The sequence below is a fragment of the Schistocerca piceifrons genome, chromosome 3 (assembly GCF_021461385.2).
Source record: "Schistocerca piceifrons isolate TAMUIC-IGC-003096 chromosome 3, iqSchPice1.1, whole genome shotgun sequence".
NCBI classification, from domain to species: Eukaryota; Metazoa; Arthropoda; class Insecta; order Orthoptera; family Acrididae; genus Schistocerca; species Schistocerca piceifrons.
Window position 1 is genome coordinate 948,667,289 of NC_060140.1, and position 22,397 is coordinate 948,689,685.

General features: G+C 42.6%; 1 protein-coding gene across 1 annotated transcript in view; it reads right to left on the reverse strand.

The window, feature by feature from the left end:
* LOC124789259 (solute carrier family 22 member 7-like) overlaps positions 1-22,397 on the reverse strand; it is a 155,098-nt gene that overhangs the window by 35,176 nt on the left and 97,525 nt on the right. Inside the window, exon 5 of the mRNA XM_047256556.1 lies at positions 3,238-3,406. Coding sequence (XP_047112512.1) covers positions 3,238-3,406 — 169 coding nt within the window. The remainder of the gene's footprint in view (positions 1-3,237; positions 3,407-22,397) is intronic.

The following is a 22,397-nucleotide window of genomic DNA, read 5'->3' on the forward strand; positions in this document are numbered from 1 at the left end:
ATACATAAGTGAAATAATCGTACGAAAACAATCTTTGCAAACAATCACATCACAATGTTTTCAAAATGTTCACCATTGGCACTACAGAGGTGGCGCAAACGAAGAATGAAATTCGCCATCACATTTCGTAGTGTCTCAACCGAAATGGATTCACATGCCACAGAGATCGCCGATTCAAGCTCATCCAGCGTGGCGGGATGCTTCGGGCAGACCATGTCTTTCATTGTGCCCCACAAAAAAAAGTCACAGGAAGTCAAATCCGGCGAATATGGAGGCCAATCCATACCTGCACCAGTAAATTTGGGATATTCCAAAGCAAGGACTCGATTCCCGAAGTATTCCTCAAGAAAGCGAAACACTTGTTCGGTCCGATGTGGTCGAGCTCCATCTCGCATAAACCATTCAGTACCTGGTCGATCCTCTAACGCTTGCTGTGTGGCGACAAATTGTTCCAAAATTGCAACGTAACGTGCACCAGTGACCGTTTCTCGAATGAAAAAAGGGCCAATAATGCATCTGCTGCATACTGCAGCCCACACAGTAACTTTAGGAGAATACAGGGGTTTCGCTTCACACCAATATGGCTTTTCGGAACCACAAAATCGCCAGTTCTGCTTATTCACGTGTCCATTCAGGTGGAAGTGTGCTTCATCTGTAAACCAGATGCAGTCAACATCAAATCCTTGTGAGCATCTCATTAGCAAAGGCAACCCTTTGTTGCACAGCTCGTACGGGTATGGCCTGGTGCGTTTGAATTTTGAATGGAAACATGTGTAGGCTCTTTCTCAGTATTTTCTGCGTGCTGGAACGCTTCAAACCAGTCTCAGATGCAATTCTACGGACGGATGACATTGGAATTTGCTGAATAATTCCAGAAACTGTGGCGATATTTTCAGGCGTAACTGCGGTTTGCTTGCGGCCAACATGCCCCACTAGATCATCAGCTACGCTGCCTGTTCGTTGAAATTTTGCGAAGAGCGTACGGATGGTTTTCGCATCGGGTCCTTTTGGAACATTAAATCGTGCTTGAAAACGTCGCCTTGTTGCCGTAGGACGCTCTTCTAACCTGTGGTACTCTAGCACCAGAAAAACGCGTTGTTCAATGGAGTACATGGTTTTAATCTCTTCCTTCGGTACGCTAGCCTCCTTTCACGTTTCAATAGTGGAACTGATCGCTCTGGGCTTCGGATCACTATTTATACTATTCATTACGTATGGCGATTACAGCACCATCTGTTAGCAGCTTTTGTAACTATTATTTCAAACTGTTGTACAAACTTCTTACAGCTTTCACAATAAACATACCGTTTACTGCATTCCTCTATCGATCTTTGTTTTCGAAATATTTAATTTTGAAATCAGGGAGTCCTTTTCTGGACATCCCGTATTTCTCTGTAAGAATTAGCTGCTTCGGCGTCTAGTCTAGTTACACTGCGGGAGCGGGAGACTGAAACCAGAGCTTAAGTCAGTCTTTTCTAATTCTACACAATGCTCAACAGCCAAAGTACATTGAATAGGGGTGTGGCTAGTACAGGGTTATTACAAATGATTGAAGCGATTTCACAGCTTTACAATAACTTTATTATTTGAGATATTTTCACAATGCTTTGCACACACATACAAAAATTCAAAAAGTTTTTTTAGGCATTCACAAATGTTCGATATGTGCCCCTTTAGTGATTCGGCAGACATCAAGCCGATAATCAAGTTCCTCCCACACTCGGTGAAGCATGTCCCCATCAATGAGTTCGAAAGCATCGTTGATGCGAGCTCGCAGTTCTGGCACGTTTCTTGGTAGAGGAGGTTTAAACACTGAATCTTTCACATAACCCCACAGAAAGAAATCGCATGGGGTTAAGTCGGGAGAGCGTGGAGGCCATGACACGAACTGCTGATCATGATCTCCACCATGACCGATCCATCGGTTTTCCAATCTCCTGTTTAAGAAATGCCGAACATCATGATGGAAGTGCGGTGGAGCACCATCCTGTTGAAAGATGAAGTCGGCGCTGTCGGTCTCCAGTTGTGGCATGAGCCAATTTTCCAGCATGTCCACATACATGTGTCCTGTAACGTTGTTTTTGCAGAAGAAAAAGGGGCCGTAAACTTTAAACACGTTAACTTTTGGTGAATTGCGAATTTGCTGCACGAATGCGTGAGGATTCTCTACCGCCCAGATTCTCACATTGTGTCTGTTCACTTCACCATTAAGAAAAAATGTTGCTTCATCACTGAAAACAAGTTTCGCACTGAACACATCCTCTTCCATGAGCTGTTGCAACCGCTCCGAAAATTCAAAGCGTTTGACTTTGTCATCGGGTGTCAGGGCTTGTAGCAATTGTAAACGGTAAGGCTTCTGCTTTAGCCTTTTCCGTAAGATTTTCCAAACCGTCGGCTGTGGTACGTTTAGCTCCATGCTTGCTTTATTCGTCGACTTCTGCGGGCTACGCGTGAAACTTGCCCGCACGCGTTCAACCGTTTCTTCGCTCACTGCAGGCCGACCCGTTGATTTCCCCTTACAGAGGCATCCAGAAGCTTTAAACTGCGCATACCATCGCCGAATGGAGTTACCAGTTGGTGGATCTTTGTTGAACTTGGTCCTGAAGTGTCGTTGCACTGTTATGACTGACTGATGTGAGTGCATTTCAAGCACGACATACGCTTTCTCGGCCCCTGTCGCCATTTTGTCTCACTGCGCTCTCGAGCGCTCTGGCGGCAGAAAGCTGAAGTGCGGCTTCAGCCGAACAAAGCTTTATGAGTTTTTCTACGTATCTGTAGTGTGTCGTGACCATATGTCAATGAATGGAGCTACAGTGAATTTATGAAATCGCTTCAATCATTTGTAATAGCCCTGTACTTGTATATAACTCTCATTACATGGCTGATGACGTACGCAACAGCAGCCTGGGAATACCCAACACCAACAGATCTTCGACCCCTGCACATTATTAATTGTGAACAATATCCCACGACACAACCGCAACAATGGACCACTCGATTGTACAGTGATACGAGACGCTCGAACGCTCCACGTATCTCGCTACGTTCTTTCTACACACTTCGCTCGTGAAAATAATCTCCTGGCGAGCTTCGGCTCGGCTCGTTGACAAGACAAGCTGACTAAACACAACCTGTATATATTCGTCGTCCGTTGCTCATTTAGGTCAAAAACATAAAATTTTAATATTCATTGTATCTTTACGCATCCTCATGTATCGTTTATTTTGCGTGCATTACCTGAAGAAGAAGAACAGCGCAAAACAACTGAGGGCGGCAAACGAGAGGGAATAGTTCCAATTGGGCAGCGCCCAAGACACCAGACCAGCAAGCATCACTCCAGCGGCCATGCTGCAGGATGCGTAGCAGTTGATTGCAGTGCGGTGCTTGATGTCAGTCAGCTCCAAGCCTGAAACACGAGAAAACGTCATCATATGCTTTCAGTCTTCGGTATCAAATAACACAGACTTCACTTCAAAGATGTTCCTGTGACGTTTCGATAATTTACTTGCGGCCGGCCGGTGTGGCCGTGCGGTTAAAGGCGCTTCAGTCTGGAACCGCGTGACCGCTACGGTCGCAGGTTCGAATCCTGCCTCGGGCATGGATGTGTGTGATGTCCTTAGGTTAGTTCTAGGGGACTGATGACCACAGAAGTTAAGTCCCATAGTGCTCAGAGCCATTTGAACCATTTTGAATTTACTTGCGAGAGAGACACCATAGCAGTATGTATGGTTCCACAACAACAAATTTTTTATGAAAGCCCTCAACTGCAAACGAGAAGAAATTGCTCAGCCAGGGACACTTGTTCTTTGGCGATTGTAGTGAGAATGTTATTCACATTGAAACTGTTATTTCGTATGCGGCCTGTTGCCGTCAGTTTTCAGGAGTTTTGGTTTATTTCTTGACACGTAACATCAGTCACATCTGCGATGTATTTGTAAGTCAGCTGGCTTATAAATATCACATATACACTCCTGGAAATTGAAATAAGAACACCGTGAATTCATTGTCCCAGGAAGGGGAAACTTTATTGACACATTCCTGGGGTAAGATACATCACATGATCACACTGACAGAACCACAGGCACATAGACACAGTTATGTGAGCCTGTGAGTAAATGAGAGTGTGTATGTGGGACATTCGTCAAACTTCAATATTGCATTATACAGGGTGTTACGAAAAGGTACGGCCAAACTTTCAGGAAACATTCCTCACACACAAAGAAAGAAAATATTTTATGTGGACATGTGTCCGGAAACGCTTACTTTCAATGTTAGAGCTCATTTTATTACTTACCTTCAAATCACATTAATCATGGAATGGAAACACACAGCAACAGAACGTACCAGCGTGACTTCAAACACTTTGTTACAGGAAATGTTCAAAATGTTCTCCGTTAGCGAGGATACATGCATCCACCCTCCGTCGCATGGAATCCCTGATGCTCTGAAGCAGCCCTGGAGAATGGCGTATTGTATCACAGCCGTCCACAATACGAGCACGAAGAGTCTCTACATTTGGTACCGGGGTTGCGTAGACAAGAGCTTTCAAATGCCCCCATAAATGAAAGTCAAGAGGGTTGAGGTCAGGAGAGCGTGGAGACCATGGAATTGGTCCGCCTCTACCAATCCATCGGTCACCGAATCTGTTGTTGAGAAGCGTACGAACACTTCGACTGAAATGTGCAGGAGCTCCATTGGGCATGAAGCACATGTTGTGTCGTACTTGTAAAGGCACATGTTCTAGCAGCACAGGTAGAGTATCCCGTATGAAATCATGATGACGTGCTCCATTGAGCGTAGGTGGAGGAACATGGGGCCCAATCAAGACATCACCAACAATGCCTGCCCAATCGTTCACAGAAAATCTCTTTTGGTGACGTGATTGCACAATTGCGTGCGGATTCTCGTCAGCCGACAAATGTTGATTGTGAAAATTTACAATTTGATCACGTTGGAATGAAACTAAAATGAGCTTTAACATGGAAAGTAAGCGTTTCCGGACACATGTCCACATAACATGTTTTCTTTATTTGTGTGTGAGGAATGTTTCCTGAAAGTTTGGCCGTACCTTTCTGTAACACCCTGTATACTGTCTTCAGTAACGTGCAAGAGTTACACAAGCCTGTTGTGAGAAAATGATCCTGGGGATTAATCCCCTTTGCTGACGACGTTCATGTCTAGGTGTGATTGCTATTGCTGCAGAGCAGCCAGAAAGTGAGCTGGAGTAAAATCTTTATCTAAAGAATATTTACAGAATTATAGTCTTTTCGTTTTCGTTTATTAAACATTACTATAATATTTGTATGTCAGATTGACGCAAATGCGTCTGTTTATAACGATTGGTGCAGACCAGTTATGGCCCAAGTATGATCACCAGCGGGTATTCTGATTGGCAGTCAATATGGTCAGCCAGTCAGAGTTGAGACGGTTACCGCTGGTTACCTGATAGTTACACTGGGAGCGAGGCTGGAAGATGGACGTGGACGGTCATGTTACTAGTGCCAGTATAAATAATGTGTAAGATGAAGAATTACTTAGTGTTTGAGTTATTGGTGAACTAAGTCGACAGCAGTTGTTGTTGAGGATTGCTTGGCGAAATTTCAGTGGTTTTGACTAAATCTGTTGGACAGATATTCGCGTGTGAAATATTGGTCTTCATAGAATCTGCGTGGCGTGTTTCAGTATTCAACTACCGAGCATTTTTGTCGAGCAGTTTTTTTCTTAGAAATCCACAAGAAGGACCGAATGTAATAACTCTTATTAGTGGTGAAATTAATGACTGTGGAAACGTTGTTTAATTTGGGACGGGTTTGGACAGATTTCTGGCTGCTGTGTGAGTGGAATGTGTGTATGAATCGTGAACTGGAAGGAAATAGCCAGTAGTTTAAATGTGGACTGAATAGTACCTTTTCTTTGGTTATCAAGGACAAAATAAACATTATTGTATGGAAATTTCGGACATTATTTTCCAGAAGCCAATTCATTTTCTTACTGCCCGATAAAATTGGATGATAGTATTTCTATTGAACTTTCTTTCGTAATTGTAGATATTAGGTGGTGTTTTTTATCAACGCTACTTTTACATCATCTTGTTAGTATCTATGTTGCCGACTGAAGGGACACTGAGCAGACGCCGTTCTGACGTAGGTGAATTTTAATTTGCAGTCTGAACAGTAACAACGACGAATAGACACGAGAAATTAAACCGCGACCCGCCGCAGCCACGACATTCGTAACATGGATGTGTTTCAAAGTTTGTATACTTTTAGTAGTGCATTAGGACAACGTAATGTGTAAATAGTAAGGCGTACTACTTAGACAATTCCGAGAAAACTGCAAGAGACGCCTTGCGCGTCAGTTATGTCCCGGTGGGCTGCCATCCTGAACATGATATGACGGCGGTCATGTGGTTTGCGTTCAAGCTCCGTCATCGGTTAATCAGTGGAACGAACCCCGCTCATGGTTTTCTTAATTTGTATTTTTTAAACAGTAGTCATATTATTTCATACATATTGCAAGGAAATGTGACGAAAAGACAAGTATATTTGCATGAACTTTTACTGAATTTCTAATGTTATTTTGGTATTTTCTAATTTATATTGGCACAAAAACTATTATAATTGTGTAGAATTAAACGACCAAACGCATAATGCTATCTTGAAAATGTATGCGTTTCGTGATTTCCGAAATCCCATATACCTGCAGTCGGGTAAGGTACCGAAGCTGCTTCGCACGCTGGACGCTTCGATCTGAAGACACAGGTTTCAAGGACGAGGGACAGGCTTGGAAAGCCCAAGTCAGATGTCGACAAATACAGAACTTTATCCAGTAATATAATGAGTTACAATAAGCCAGAATATGGGGGTAATGTACGATTAATTGTCCGACGTGCTCCATACAGAATTTGCAGAATATATTTTTAACATAGACACGGAAAACGGTATCTGGCACATATAATTAATGCAACTTTCACGCATGCACAAGAAATCTTCTGGCGTCGATATTTTAAAAAGACTCTTTCTTCCGACAATTTGGATGCAAACCATGGGTAACGCAATATTTTCGTAAATATCGGTGCCGAAAACTGTCGATGTATGACTGGATGTATTTAACAGCATATTCATGAAAATCAATTTGTCGTTCGTTGTTAGTAAAAAATGAACAGGTCTGAAAACCCTCGATAAAGTTTTTAATTTGCCTGTAGAAATAAAAGCCCCAGAATATTTGTTGTAATAACAAAAGTTAGCAAACAGCGAAAAATCAATGGAAATTCAAGAAACGTTCATGCAAATGCACGTGTCTTTTCATCATATTACCTTTCAAATGTAATATGTACGAAATAATATGACTAGTGTTGAAAAAAAATATACCGGTAACTTAAAAAAAATGAAGAGTGGGGCTCTGTCCAACGATCCACCGATTACGGAGCCTGAAAGCTAACCAGACAACCACCGTCATCTAATTTTCAGGACGGGTTAATGAAGCGTGAAACTTCTCTTGCGATTTTCTCCAAATTGCCTAGGTAGTATGCCATAGTACGAGGGTCACTCCCAAAGAAATGCACACTATTTTTTTTTAAATACGGTTTTCATTCTGGATGTGTGAAAGTTTTACAGTGTGTAGATACATCCTTCCCACTTGTTTTCAAACTTAGTTCAACCTGTTCCCGTGAGTGGCGCCATCACAGCATGTCTTCAAGGTGGCTGCTACACTTGACGTTCGTCAGAAGCAACGTGCTGTCACAGAATTCCTGTGCTGTGAAAACGAGACAGTGGGAAACATCCACAAGAGGTTGAAAAAGGTGTATGGAGATGCTGCTGTCGATCGCAGTACAGTTAGTCGTTGGGCAAGCAGGTTACGTGATGAAAGCGGGCACGGCAATATTGAGGATTGTCCTCGCAGCGGCAGGCCTCGTACTGCACATACTCCAGACAATGTGCAGAGAGTTAACGAATTGGTGACTGTTGACAGACGCATCACAGTGAACGAATTGTCACGTTACGTTGGGATAGGGGAAGGAGGTGTTTGCAGAACACTGAAAGTGTTGGCGTTAAAAAAAGGTTTGTGCCATGTGGGCTCCCAGGATGTTGACAGTGGCTCACATAGAAACAAGAAAAGCGGTATGCAGCGAACTTTTGGAACAGTACGAGAATGGTAGAGATGAATTTCTCGGAAGAATTGTGACAGGTGATGAAACATGGCTCCATTATTTTAAACCAGAGACGAAGACGCAATCAATGGAGTGGCATCATGCAAATTCACCCAAGAAAAAAAATTCAAAACCACACCTTCTGCTGGAAAAGTTATGGCTACGGTGCTCTTCGATTCCGAAGGACCCTTGCTTGTGGAGATCATGCCAAGTGGAACCACCATAAATCCTGATGCATATGTGATGACACTGAAGAAACTTCAAGCTCGACTGAGTCGTGTTCGACCACATCAGCAAAAGCAGGATGTTTTGCTGTTGTGTTGAGTGGTACTTAAGTAAATAAATTAGTGAAATCAAAGTGAACTAGAAATTAGAATATAAATGGAAAACTTGGTTTAGTTTAGAGAGTTACATACTGGCATTCAGCGGGCAGAACAGCAGAACAGAAGAGACAATGACCGTGAAGTCGGCGAGTTCCACATAAGCGGGCGCTGTCGATTCAGCCGTCAGGGCATCGCCCGACCGGCTCACGTGTTTCTCAGTTGTCGCATGTGAGCAAAGGCCCTCGCCTACATTCCAAGAGCCAATGACCGACGTTAAGAAGATTCTTCGAGAAGCTTTTCAACGTGACGGAAGAGGCAATGACCGGCTCACGTGTTTCTCAGTCGTCACATGCGATCAGAGGCCCCGACAAAGACGGAGACGGGAACGGAGACGAAGACGAGAGACGAAGGAAGAAAAGAAGAGTAGCAGTAGTGTTCAGTCAGTTTCGGTGCTGAAGACTGTCATGCAAGAAGAGACTGCATCACGCACAGACGCACCAAGTCCGCCGCTGTAATGGAATAGCAAGCAGCAGCCGCGGCGCCAGAAGACAGAAGTTAAAAGGTATTTGAAGTCTGATTTTTACGTACCCGGGTGACTCGTGAGGACGGGAAGGAGACGGCCTCACATCAGTAGTCACCTGTGAGCTGGGATGAAGAGCTGACAGCCGAAGACTGGCAAGCGGGAGTCCGTGGTTCGAGTCCGCCACACTGGCCTTCTCCCGCCGCACTGCTCCGCTGGCCGACGCAGAACACACGCGGCCGCTTAGAGAAGAGAAACACTGGGACGCCACATCCGAGGTATCACCATCCGATACACGACTTCGCTCGCAATAATTAAACGGGCCACCTCGCACTGCGCGCCTCCAGTGAACTGGGCGAGACGGCGACACGAGATACACACCGCTACGCGTAATCAGACGCCGCCGCCGCCGCCGCTGCCGCTGCCGCAGCAGAAGACTTCTCAAACGACACAGCTGCCGCTCTCAGAGCCAGGACATCGAGTAAGCAAACATTTGTACAAATCTTCAATAAAAGTTATCTTATGTAAAAATGCTGTTTCATTCTACCTCATACCCGAGCCAAGGAAGAACCCACCCTGGCCGCATGTTGTTAAGAGAGAAAAGTTAATTTATCTAATATTTTCACCCTGACAGAATGCTTTAGATTGCTCATCCTGACAATTGACAGCATCAAAAGAGAAAACCCAGTTACACTGAGTAACAGAAGTGTCACATTTAGTAACACAAGTGTTACATTTAGTGTCATAAGCCGTTTTAGTTGTTACATTTGGTGTCAGAGAAAAAACCCTTGGCTCAATATGAGGTGTGAATGACAGTCACTAAAGGTCCACGGTTAGTATTGTTTAATGTGTGAAAGGATAGAAGTTTGCATAGCAGTCCTAATATTTTCTTTATTTAGAAGTGTATTTTCTCTCATGATTTTAAGAGTTTTGTCGAAAGTATTTAAACATCTTTTGAATTCAGTGTAGTAAGATTGTGTAACTAACAGTTTGTAAAATGATGACACGGAATCGTACAAAGTCAGAGTCAGCACCACAAGCGGTTTCTACTGAGGAAGCTATTCAGAGCTTAGTTAATCAAATAGCACAGCTTAAAAATGATAATAATGCGTTATTTAAGCAGTTGTGTGAGGTTAGGCAAACCAGTTCAATCCCTCCCACCCTAGATTCCTCAGCAGCAGCCTTAGTAACTCCTCTTTCAGGTAAACCTGGCGAGGACATAACAGCCTTTTTTGATGATTTAGTAGCAGCTGCAAAGTTAGGATCATGGTCAGATGAACAGCTCTTACAAATGACAAAGTTAAGATTGACAGGAGAGGCTAAAGCACACGTCTTATACCATGAAGAATTACGGAATGCTCCAACATTTGAGGAATTGAAGAAAGGATTACTTGAACGTTTTCAAAAACAGAACAGCTGTAGATTTTATAGGGAAAAATTACACACTATCACTCAGAGGCAAAACGAGTCGTTAGAAAGCTTTGTAGATAGGATTAGAAAAGTTAATATTAACACCTATCAGTTGACAACTAGTGATGAAGCAAATAGTGTTATTTTACAAGAGGCAGAAGATAAAGCTCTGGATACATTTTTACGTGGGTTACCTCCTGAAACGTCCCGTCGTGTCAGGGCAGAGTTTCCTAAAAATTTAGCAGAAGCTGTATCTGTGGCGACAGCTTTTGAAGAAATTGACATTGCCACCAGATACAAGGAGAAGCGAAATATATTTTCAGCAGGAGTACGATGTTTTAGGTGCGATCGACACGGACATATAGCAAAAAACTGCAGACAACCTCAATGCACTAATTGTCAAAGAATAGGTCACACATTCAAGGAATGCAGGTCTAAGAAAGTTTTTGGAAATAGAAATCAGTTAAACTCAAACGGGAATGTCGGAGCCGCCGCCAGGCGTTCCCAATAAAATTTCATGCCATTACGGCGAATGTGAAGGCGGAATGCTGGTTATCTGCTACCATACAGGATAAAGAGGCAAGGATACTGGTGGATACAGGCGCAAACGTATCAATAGTAAGTAATGAATGTATTGGAGAAAAGAAATATGACCCTCCAAGGTATAGATTGAATGGAGTAGGAGGAGGTACAGTTAAGTCATTAGGATGTACATCATTGACTTTCTATATTCACGGTGTACAATTTCAAGAAGATGTAGAAGTGGTAACAAAGGTAACTGACGGGTACGACGCGATCCTAGGGTTGGATTTCCTGAATAAACATCACGCTAAAATCGACCTCAGACAGCAAACTGTAGAACTTAGCGGAATAGTGTTTCGGCTAGGTGACGCCGCTGCAAAGGGCCCTCTGCCGCAAGATTTCCCTAACCGGAAGGCGAAATCAACTATACTGCGTGCAACGTCCTTGAAGGTTGATTTGCGGGATCAGATACCATCTGGCTCAGGAAAACTTCTCTGGATGACCGTTGACCACGAAGTACCTACAGATACAGTGTGTCTAATAGAGCCTTTAGAGGAAAATGAGGAATTAGATGTATCACATTGTTTTGTACGTAGGAGTGTTGTACGGGTTCAAGACGTTGAGGGAGAAAGAAAAGTACCGGTACATATTGACAATTTCTGAGTGGAGGACAAAGAGTTGCATAAGGGAATATTAGTGGCTACAGTCAGTACTTTTGAAGAAGAAGATTTCATTTGGTCAGATATTACTGATGGTCAGAAACCAGACGCCTATAAAACCGCATTGCGCCAGAAGATTGAGCATTTGAAAGGAAAGGATAGAGACACGATAGAAGCAGTTTTAGTTGAGTTCCAAGATTTATTTAATGCAGAAGGTCCACTGCCAGCAACAGATATCACACAGCATAGGATCCCAATAGGAAATAGCCCCCCAGTTTATAGGAAGCCTTATAGAGTTCCGCATCACTTACAGCCAGTACTGGATGAATTTTTGGAACAGCATCTAAAAGATGGAATTATAGAATATTCTGATTCGCCTTATAATTCAAATATCGTAATTATTCCAAAGAAGTCTGCCGACGGTACGAAACGATATAGATTTTGTTGTGACTACAGACACCTTAACAAACAAACTATCTCAGATGTTTATCCTCTTCCAAACATTACAGATATCATTGACAGTTTAGGTAACAGTAAATACTTTTCAACAATCGATCTACGTAGCGGATATCATCAATTGGAAGTTGCACCTGAAGATAGGCATAAAACAGCATTTTCTACCCCTGGAGGCCACTGGCAATTTAAAAGAATGCCTTTCGGTGTGAAAAATGCACCAGCAACTTTTCAAAGACTACTCGATGGAGTATTGCGAGGACTCAGAACTCAGCAATGTTGTGTATATCTAGACGATATTATTGTATTCTCCAGAGACATTAATGAACATGCTGTGCGTCTGCGTAATGTTTTTCAGAGACTTAAAAAAGCTAAATTAACATTAAATATGGAGAAATGTAGTTTTGCATTGACAGAGGTTACATACCTAGGGCATGTCATTAGTGAAAAAGGAATTAAAACAGATCCTCGATTAATTTCGGCAGTTAAGGACTTCCCAACACCACAACGCGTTAAGGAGGTACAAAGTTTCATTGGTCTCGCATCGTATTACAGAAAATATGTTCAAAATTTTGCTGAAATTGACCGACCCTTAACCCAATTGTTGAAAAAGAGTGCAAAATTTCATTGGTCTGAAGATTGTGAATCAGCATTTCATACCCTTAAAGATAAGTTAACACACTGTCCTGTATTAGCCTACCCAGATTATAATAAAGAATTTATTTTATCCTGTGACGCAAGTGGTCATTCAGTAGGAGTTGTTTTGAGTCAGAATATTAATGGCGCGGAACACCCCATAGCCTATGCTTCGAGACAACTAACAACGGCAGAAAGAAATTATTCCACAACGGAGAAAGAATTGTTAAGTGTTATTTATGGTATCAAATACTTTAAATGCTACTTGTATGCTAGGAAATTCAAGGTTATTACAGACCACGCAGCTTTAAAATGGTTGCTTGGATTAAAGGATCCATCTAGTCGTCTTACCTGTTGGGCCCTATGTCTTTCCGAAATGGATTTCGAAGTTATCCATAAACCAGGCAAAAAACACACAAATGCAGATTGCCTAAGTCGGAAAATAGCACTTTTGGAAGCAACAGGCCGAGATACTGAGGACTGGAGAAAGGCACAAGATGAGGATACAGAATGTAAAAAATACGCAACTCAAAAACAATTTTGCTTTGAAGATGGTGTATTATGCCATAAAACAAAACTTGGACCGCGAATTGTTGTTCCCCAACACCTTAGACAAGAAATAATGGCAGAGGCCCACGATCATATCCTTGCAGGACACGGTGGACAGCGGACAACCGAAAGACGAGTAGCAGAGCGATTTTGGTGGCAAACCAGAAAGCAGGATGTTGCGCAGTACGTTCGTAATTGAATTGCGTGCGCACAACGAGCTGAACTTTCTCGTTCAAAAATACCCTTACAGAGGCTCCCCAAGGCTTCATGTCCATTTCAAATCTGTGGACTGGATCTCTACGGGCCATTTCATAAAACACCTGCTGGTAATAAGTATGTTCTTACAATTATCGATCACTTTTCACGCTATCTAGCTATGGTGAGTCTCCCAGATCAGCAAGCAAATACAGTTGCCCAAGCTTTAGTTAACAACTGGATACTTAAATTTGGCGTACCTGAAGCTATTATCACAGATCAGGGATCTAATTTTATGTCTGAATTAATGAAACAGCTATGCCACTTATTAAAAATACGCAAATTACGTACGACTCCGTTACACCCTCAGTGCAACGGGCGCACAGAACGAGTTCATCGGACAATTGGCAAGATGCTTAGTTATTATATTAACGAACAACATTCTAATTGGGATACGTATTTACCAATAATCGTGTCGGTATACAACGCCAAAACGCATGAAGCAACTGGCATGTCACCTTATGAAGTGGTCTATGGGAAAAAAATGCCGTCCCCTTTTGATGTAATCAGGCAGAAAAACGGAAAAGTCGGAGAAACAGTAAGAGATTTCAGTCGAATGATGAAGGATGTATGGAAAAAGGTTCAAAAATCTAATACAAAGGCTTTAGAACGACAGGAAAGATTAGGTAATACCCAAGCTAAATATACAAATTACAAAATCGGTCAGTGGGTTATGCTTTCAACTCCTTACATAGCGAAAGGAAAAACGAAGAAATTTGTAACAAACTACAGAGGTTCTTATCAAATTATTGAGATCACATCACCAGTCAACGTTAAATTGCAACTGCCCACCCGAACTACCATTGTCCATGCAAGTCGTTTAAAACCTTTTAAGGGCGCTCCAGATGTAATTCCTTCAACAATAGTGTCTGCTTTTCCGAAGGGTGGAGGAAGGTCTCGAAAAGGAAAAAGAGTGGCCACGCCAGCACAACATACTGACACGGCACCATACAATCTTCGACCAAGAGTGCGAATGTCCTAGTTGAATCTTAGTAGACTGTAGTATACAAATGTAAATAATTAATAAATGATAATGGTTTATTTTTTAAGAAAAAAAAGCTGAACGTAGAAACATGTAGATCTTGTAGTTAACAATGTATTTCCTTTTTTCTTTACTTTTGTTTTTACTAGGTTGGTAGGTTCATAACCATGTTGTTTGCTTTTTTCAGAAAACGCCATGCAAGCATTTCCTACATAAAACCTATCCTACCTCAATTACTCCCTTGACAGTTCCCTTCGGAAGTCATTAGATATGTTCATAAACTCGCAGCAAGGCAAAATTGATGCCAATGTTATGATGCAACATGTCTTACAATTAAGAGGTGAACAAAACTAAAATTATAATGCTAGAAACGGGTATATCTGCAACCTTTGTGTTGGTGTTTCTGCTTTGTACAGTTTCCTTTTATTTAAGACGAAAAAATAAGCCAAATAATAATATACCACTTCATCAAATCCCTGTTAACTGGATACCACACTCTTAACTGGTGTACTTCAGCAGTTACTTTTGAGCATTAATGTATTAATTTTGTTTATTGTACTTCATTCTTTATTAAACAGTCTCTTGTTAACACAAACAATACTGTAGAATAGATATTCTTGCATTAGTATAGGGTAGATTAAACAGCTGTTGCTCTGTAATTTTCTAAGTGCAAAATCTATTTTTTGTTTATTCATTCTCATTGAGATTTGTTACACTTATTACAACCATTTATGTAAGAACTATGTGATTCCTGACCGTACAGTGCTTTTGTAAAGTGATTAAGTATTTTCCACATACTTAATGTGAAGCGTGTGTAATCTTCTAAGTCGAGAGTTTTCAGTGCTTGTGCTTTTTCCGTGTGAAGAGTGGAGGAATGTTGAGTGGTAAATTCGAGGGCGAATTTCTCCGAAGGGTGGAGGAATGTTGAGTGGTACTTAAGTAAATAAATTATTGAAATCAAAGTGAACTAGAAATTAGAATATAAATGGAAAACTTGGTTTAGTTTAGAGAGTTACATACTGGCATTCAGCAGGCAGAACAGCAGAACAGAAGAGACAATGACCGTGAAGTCAGCAAGTTCCACACAAGCAGGCGCTGTCGATTCAGCCGTCAGGGCATCGCCCGACCGGCTCACGTGTTTCTCAGTTGTCACATGTGAGCAAAGGCCCTCGCCTACATTCCAAGAGTCAATGACCGACGTTAAGAAGATTCTTCGAGAAGCTTTTCAACGTGACGGAAGAGGCAATGACCGGCTCACGTGTTTCTCAGTCGTCACATGTGATCAGAGGCCCCCACCTACATTCCAAGAGCCAATGACCCAGGTCAAGAAGATTCTTCGAGAAGCTTTTCAACGTGACAGAAGAGGCAATGGCCGTGAAGTCGTTCACCTCCAGTGAACTGAAGTGAATAAATACGCGAGACGCGGTGGGCCCAACAGATGAAGACAGATGAAGACGGGGACTAAGACGAAGACGGAGACGGGAACGGAGACGAAGACGAGAGACGAAGGAAGAAAAGAAGAGTAGCAGTAGTGTTCAGTCAGTTTCGCTGCTGAAGACTGTCATGCAAGAAGAGACTGCATCATGCACAGACGCACCAAGTCTGCCGCTGTAATGGAATAGCAAGCAGCAGCCGCGGCGCCAGAAGACAGAAGTTAAAAGGTATTGGAAGTCTGGTTTTTACATACCCGGGTGACTCGTGAGGACGGGAAGGAGACGGCCTCACATCAGTAGTCACCTGTGAGCTGGGATGAAGAGCTGACAGCCGAAGACTGGCAAGCGGGAGTCCGTGGTTCGAGTCCGCCACACTGGCCTTCTCCCGCCGCACCGCTCTGCTGGCCGACGCAGAACACACGCGGCCGCTTAGAGAAGAGAAACACTGGGACGCCACATCCGAGGTATTACCATCCGATACACGACTTCGCTCGCAATAATTAAACGGGCCACCTCGCGCTGCGCGCCTCCAGTCAACTGGGCGAGACGGCGACACGAGATACACACCGCTACGCATAATCAGACGCCGCCGCCGCCGCCGCCGCTGCCGAACGTCCAAATATATCACTCATTTGCTCACGACTGTAATGAGGTGTCGCCCTCCTTCCATCGTTAAAAGCAATTTCGATTGTCAGCCACATTTCGTAAGCAACAAACCGTGTCCTAGAACCCACCAAAAGTAAAATGGCAAGGCGACTACTTTCTTCAATTCAAACGTTTCAATATATGCGCTACTTGGGAATTACCACAATAACAACAACCAATAACGAAAATAAAACCAGTTCGCTATCAAGCTGTGATATCCTACTATAAGATTCAGAAAACTCGCTTCTTTATTTTACCAAATGGTTTCCCCAAAATCGAAGGAGAAATACTGTATGGCGGAAAACACGAGCATATCCCAAACAACTGTTTTTAACTTTTTGAGAGATAAGTAAACGTTTTGCTTAGCAGCTATCTACAGAGACGGATCTAGCTTTGCTTCATCTGGATAAAACAATTTTTTGAAGCACAGGGAATGACTTCAAAATAATGAAAACAGCAGCACTCCACCCGTCGTCTCCGTCACGCATCTCTTTGGTGCGCCATTTCTGGTTACAAACGGACGCGGCACGAACCACAAAGCGACGCCTCTGCGCGAATTGTCTCAGTTGTTAACACGGAGGTGGTGCGAAACAGTGCCACATCCCTGCCACGCATTTCTGTGTGAATTGGGCCTTACAGTTCAGTTCCTACGACTCTTCAACGCATTACCCACGGGGAAAGCTCAGGAAAAGAATATATCAACGCAGTATGAAATACTTTTCTAAATGAAATTTTCAAAAAGCTCTCCACTAGCAAGGATACACGTATCAACCCGCCGTCGCACTGAATTGCTGACCTGTTGATGTGTTCCTCAAGGACTGTGTATTGTTTCACACCCTCTCACATTACGTGCATGGAAACTGTACGTATCGTATCAGGACTCCGTACACAAGAGGTTTCAGATGTCCCCACAAATAAAAGTCTATAGTGTTTGGGTACGGAGAGCGTGGAAGACAAGGAACTAGACCTGCTCCCCCTATCCATATGTCACGTAATCTGTTATTTAGAACATTAACAGTGAAATGAGAAGGAACTCAATCGTGCATGAAGCACATGGTTTGTCGCTCTCGTAGAGGCATATGTTCTAGCAGAACAGATAGTGTGTTCTCTAAAAAAGCACAGGAAGTTGCTCCGTTGAGCCCGGGTGGAAGTACATGAGGCGCTACACAACAATCACCATCAACATCGGCCCAATTGTTCACCTTAAATCGTACCCGATAACGTAACTGCACAGTTGCGGAAGGATTTTCGACAACCTATACGTGCTGATTGCGAGACTTTACAATCCCATCTCACTGAAACGAAGCCTCATCCGTGAACAATGCATTAGCACTAAGGTGAGCGTTGACACACTGTTGAACGAACAACTTGCAGAAGTGTACCTGCGGAGGCAAATCAGCTGCTGATGCTGCCTGCGTACGCTTTGCGTGGTACAGACACTGCACACTCTCCTGCAGCACTCGCCACTCCGTCACGTCGTCAGCATTACTTGTTGCAGCTATTGTCTTACGCTGACGCTAGTTTGTCATCGACTGCAGGAAGAAATTCTTCCTCCAGTTGAGGTGTCCTCGTCCTTCTGGGTCTCCCCCAGTCGCGAATAGTGGGCGTAAACGTGCCATGCTCCCTAATGCTGCATCCTACATCAGCGTCAGAAGCGACCGACAGCAAGTGACCTCTGGTTAACGCTCGAGTGGTCGCGTGGTTGGCAATAGTCATCCACTGCTCTTCGAATTGCCACCGTTCATTGTTTTGGCAACAATGAGAACCAGCCGCCAGGAGACGTTGAGACACATTGTAGCCACACGCGTCAGTTGAAATTTGCCCTTCGGTAAGAGCAGTTGCACTTTGTTTTGCCTAAATGACATATGTCATCCATGCGACCTTTCGTGTAAGTATTTTTGACTGATATATTCCTTCAGTGTTTCTCTTACTTAACAGTTTTTAGCGCATATTACATCATATTAAATATGCTAATCGCATTTCTTTCTATTTTTTAGTTACTTTCTTGTTTTATTTCAGTAAAAGATAATGTTCCAATTATGGATAAAGTAGCTGGAGCGCGGCGGCGCGGTGCTTTCCGTCCCTTTACGCCGGACCTCCACCTACCTGTGATCATCAGTAGGAAAGCCGAGCGAAACCTACTGCACTTCGACGTGAACCAGGCTGCAATTAAAGTCACTAATCTACATTTCGGGAGAAAGTTTTCACACGAAATGAAAGGTTGGAAATTTTGTCCTCAATCAATACATTCTGAAACTTAGGTGAACAAGTGTCACTGCCAAGCCCGTGCTAGTCTTAACACAGTCACTCACAATCCCTTTCACTCGCGTTAGCAAGTTTATGGTGTTGCATTTCCCCAAAAACGCAATAGGTACAAAAATACTGATTGTTTTTCATTGAGAATGCTCGCGAAATATTAAGTCTGTCGGTACCAAATGCAGTCACAGTTTTTAGCTACCGACCTGCTCAATACGCCACGTGGAACGTATGTCTTTTCTCGTCACAAAATTCACTTAAATATTCCGAAATTTCTACACGCCCATCGGAATAATTATGCCATCACATTACCACACTTTTGATGCATGAAACACTGCTAGATCTGGCAACTTATCAATTCCATCGGAACTACTACTACACACGTCCAAACTGTTTCATGGCTAGGCTCCCACTCTTCTCTAGAATACTCTCAGTCTTCTCTACCGGCAGAGAAAGGCGCGCGAAGAATACTGCTTTGGTCAGTTTACTCAACAGCCAATAGCAAAACAACATTCTCCCGCGTCAGTCCGCGCTTTTCATCAATAACCAATCGCAAAATAGTAAATCTAATGACTGCAGTTTTTACCGACGTAATTATCTAATACGCTGAAGTTTCCTTATGTATAAATTTATTTACTATTGTTATTTATACCAGAATTAACTTTCCCTTTACCATAAACTTACTTTACGAATCTACTCTACAAAAATCCCCCTTGTCCATATCCATACTTCTTCGAAATTTTCCCACACTAAAACCTACTACATAACTCGTTAAACAATTATCTTCATATTAACCTTAAACCACACTCACGCGTCATTCATACTGCTAAAACACATTTATAACATTTTACATACACAAAAAACATAATAACATTTTATGAAAATACTAGAACAGTTTATGAAAAACATTCTATTACTTTAGTGCACTCTAGTAGGCACAATCGAAACTAAATTCACAGACCCCTACCCAGTGTTGTCCCCTATCGGCTGACACATAAACTACGTGCTCGTCCAGTCTCGCGCCACCATCTGTCACAATCCAGCTCTGAGACACATCTCCCACTTAACCGCCTCCATGGCAGGATCGTTATACGGCGCTACGCCTCAGGAGGAATGTGATTGAAACGAAGCTGCTCTAGATTGCGAGAGTGACAACAGTGACTATGATAGCTATTATGTAGCAGCAGAGAATCATAGCTCTGAGACAGAGCAGGAGGCAACTGACTTTGAAGAGAGTGGTAAGGATTGTACTTTAGAGGAATTTGTAGGTGTTGATGGAAGCACTAAGTGGAGCAAAAAAGTGCCCCGGAGAAATGTGAAAATTCGATCATGTAATATAATAAGGCGCTTAGCGGGACCAACAGTCAGAACTAAAAACGCTAAAACAGAAATGATGACGGAATAATCAGTATCATTTCAAAATATACAAATCTGTATATTCAGAAAACTAAGAATAAGTTCTCCAGAGACAGGGATGCTCGTCTCACAGGTGAAATTAAAATTTGTGCCCTGATTGGAATTATTTTTCTTATTGATTCTCGCCGTTGTAGCAGAACAAGTACTAAAAAAATGTGGGATAACTCCAAAAGACGTGGAATAGAAGCTTGCGATTTATCAATGAGCGAGCGTAGATTTCGTTTTCTGGTGCGGTGCCTCCGCTTTGATGAGTACAGCACGAGAGAAGACAGAAGAAAATCAGAGAAGCTAGCGCCAGTTCGTCACCTTACGGAACAATTTATAAAGAATTTTCAGCGTTATTTCACATCAGGCGTATACCTCACGGTTGATGAACAACTGCTTCCTTTTAGGGAGAAGTGTTCCTTCCGGCAGTTTATTCCAAGCAAACCTGCCAAATATAGAAGAAAGGTATTCGCACTTGTAGATTGTAGAATGATGTACACGATGAATTTAGAAGTTTACTGTGGAACGCAGGAACTAGGGCCTTATTTAGTCAGCAATGCTGGAAAAGATGTTGTCTTTCACCTTGGCAGACCAATTTATTGCCCTAATAGGAATATTACCTGTGATAGTTGGTATTCCGCTGGTGGAAGCGTTCCTTGAAAAAAGTATTACTTATGTTGGGACCCTGAAAAAAATAAAATGGAGCTGCCAAAAGAGATCCTACCAAATAAAAAGAAGCAACTGAATACTTCTGTTTTTGGTTTTCAAAATAATTAGACCCTTGTTTCGTACACCCAAAGAAAAAATAAATCCAAGATTCTGGTATCTTCAATCCACGATAATGATTCAATTGATGTATCTACTGGAGATAAAAGAAAACCCGAAATAGTCACCTTTTAGAATAAGTCAAAAGTTGGTGTTGGTGTAGTGAATCAGCTTTGTGCAAACATTCGGTGGTGAGGGACGCAAGGAGATGAGCTGCCGTTTAGTTTCTTCCATCTTGTGAACTTGTCCCCAAACGCACAGTGTATATACTCACAAGGGAACCTCCCCATCGCACCCCCCTCAGATTTAGTTATAAATTGACGCAGTGGATAGGCCTTGAAAAACTGAACACAGATCAATCGAGAAAACAGGAAGAAGTTGTGTGAAACTATGAAAAAATGAAGAAAATATACAAACTGAATAGTTCATGTGCAACATATGCAACTTCAAGGACAATGTGGGTTGAGGAGCGCCATGGTCCCGTGGTTAGAGTGAGCATATACAGAACGAGAGGTCCTTGTTTCGAGTCCTCCCTCGAGTGAAAATTTTACTTTCATTATTTTCGCAAAGTTACGATCTGTCCGTTCATTCATTGACGTCTCTGTTCACTGTAATAAGTTTAATGTCTGTGTTTTGCGACCGCACCGCAAAACCGTCCGATTAGTAGACGAAAGGACGTGCCTCTGCAATGGAAACCGAAAAAATTTGATCGCAAGGTCAAAGGTCAACCGATTCCTCCACAGTGAAACACGTCTGATATATTCTATATGACACTGATGACGGCATGTGCGTCACATGACAGGAATATGTTGTCGACCCACCAAACTTGCACACTTGGCGAATGGGTAAAAAGATTCTTCTACCTTGCCCGATTTAGGTTTTCTTGTGGGTATGATAATCACTCCAAAAAAGAGGTGAAAACATAAGAGTTTGTCACATAAACTGCAACAAATGAATGCAACAGTTTCACAGTCGCACAGTTTTCCCTGTGCTCTGTCAAAACATACGTTTTTTACGTTTTCAAATGTTTCCGTGTGTACACCGTCAAATCCTGCATATGTCCAAGCAAATCTAAACATGTCCTGGAATTTTGGAGAGCGAAGTTGATTATGTGTGAGTGCCTGAACTTTAATAATTGTCTGAAAATAAAAAATCAAACTTTTCATTCGAGAGAAGATTTGAACCAAAGACCTCTCGTTCCGCAGCTGCTCACGCTAACCACGGGACCACGGCGCTCGTCAGCTGACACTCTCCTAGATGTTGCTTACCTTGCGCATGGACTACTCAGTTTGTATATTTTGCTTATTTTTTTCATAGTTCCACACAACTTCTTCCTGTTTTCTCGATTGATCTGTGTTCAGTTTTTCAAGGCCTATCCCTGTGCCAACTTATAACTAAATCTGAGGGGGGTGCGATGGGGAGGTTCCCTTATCAGTGAA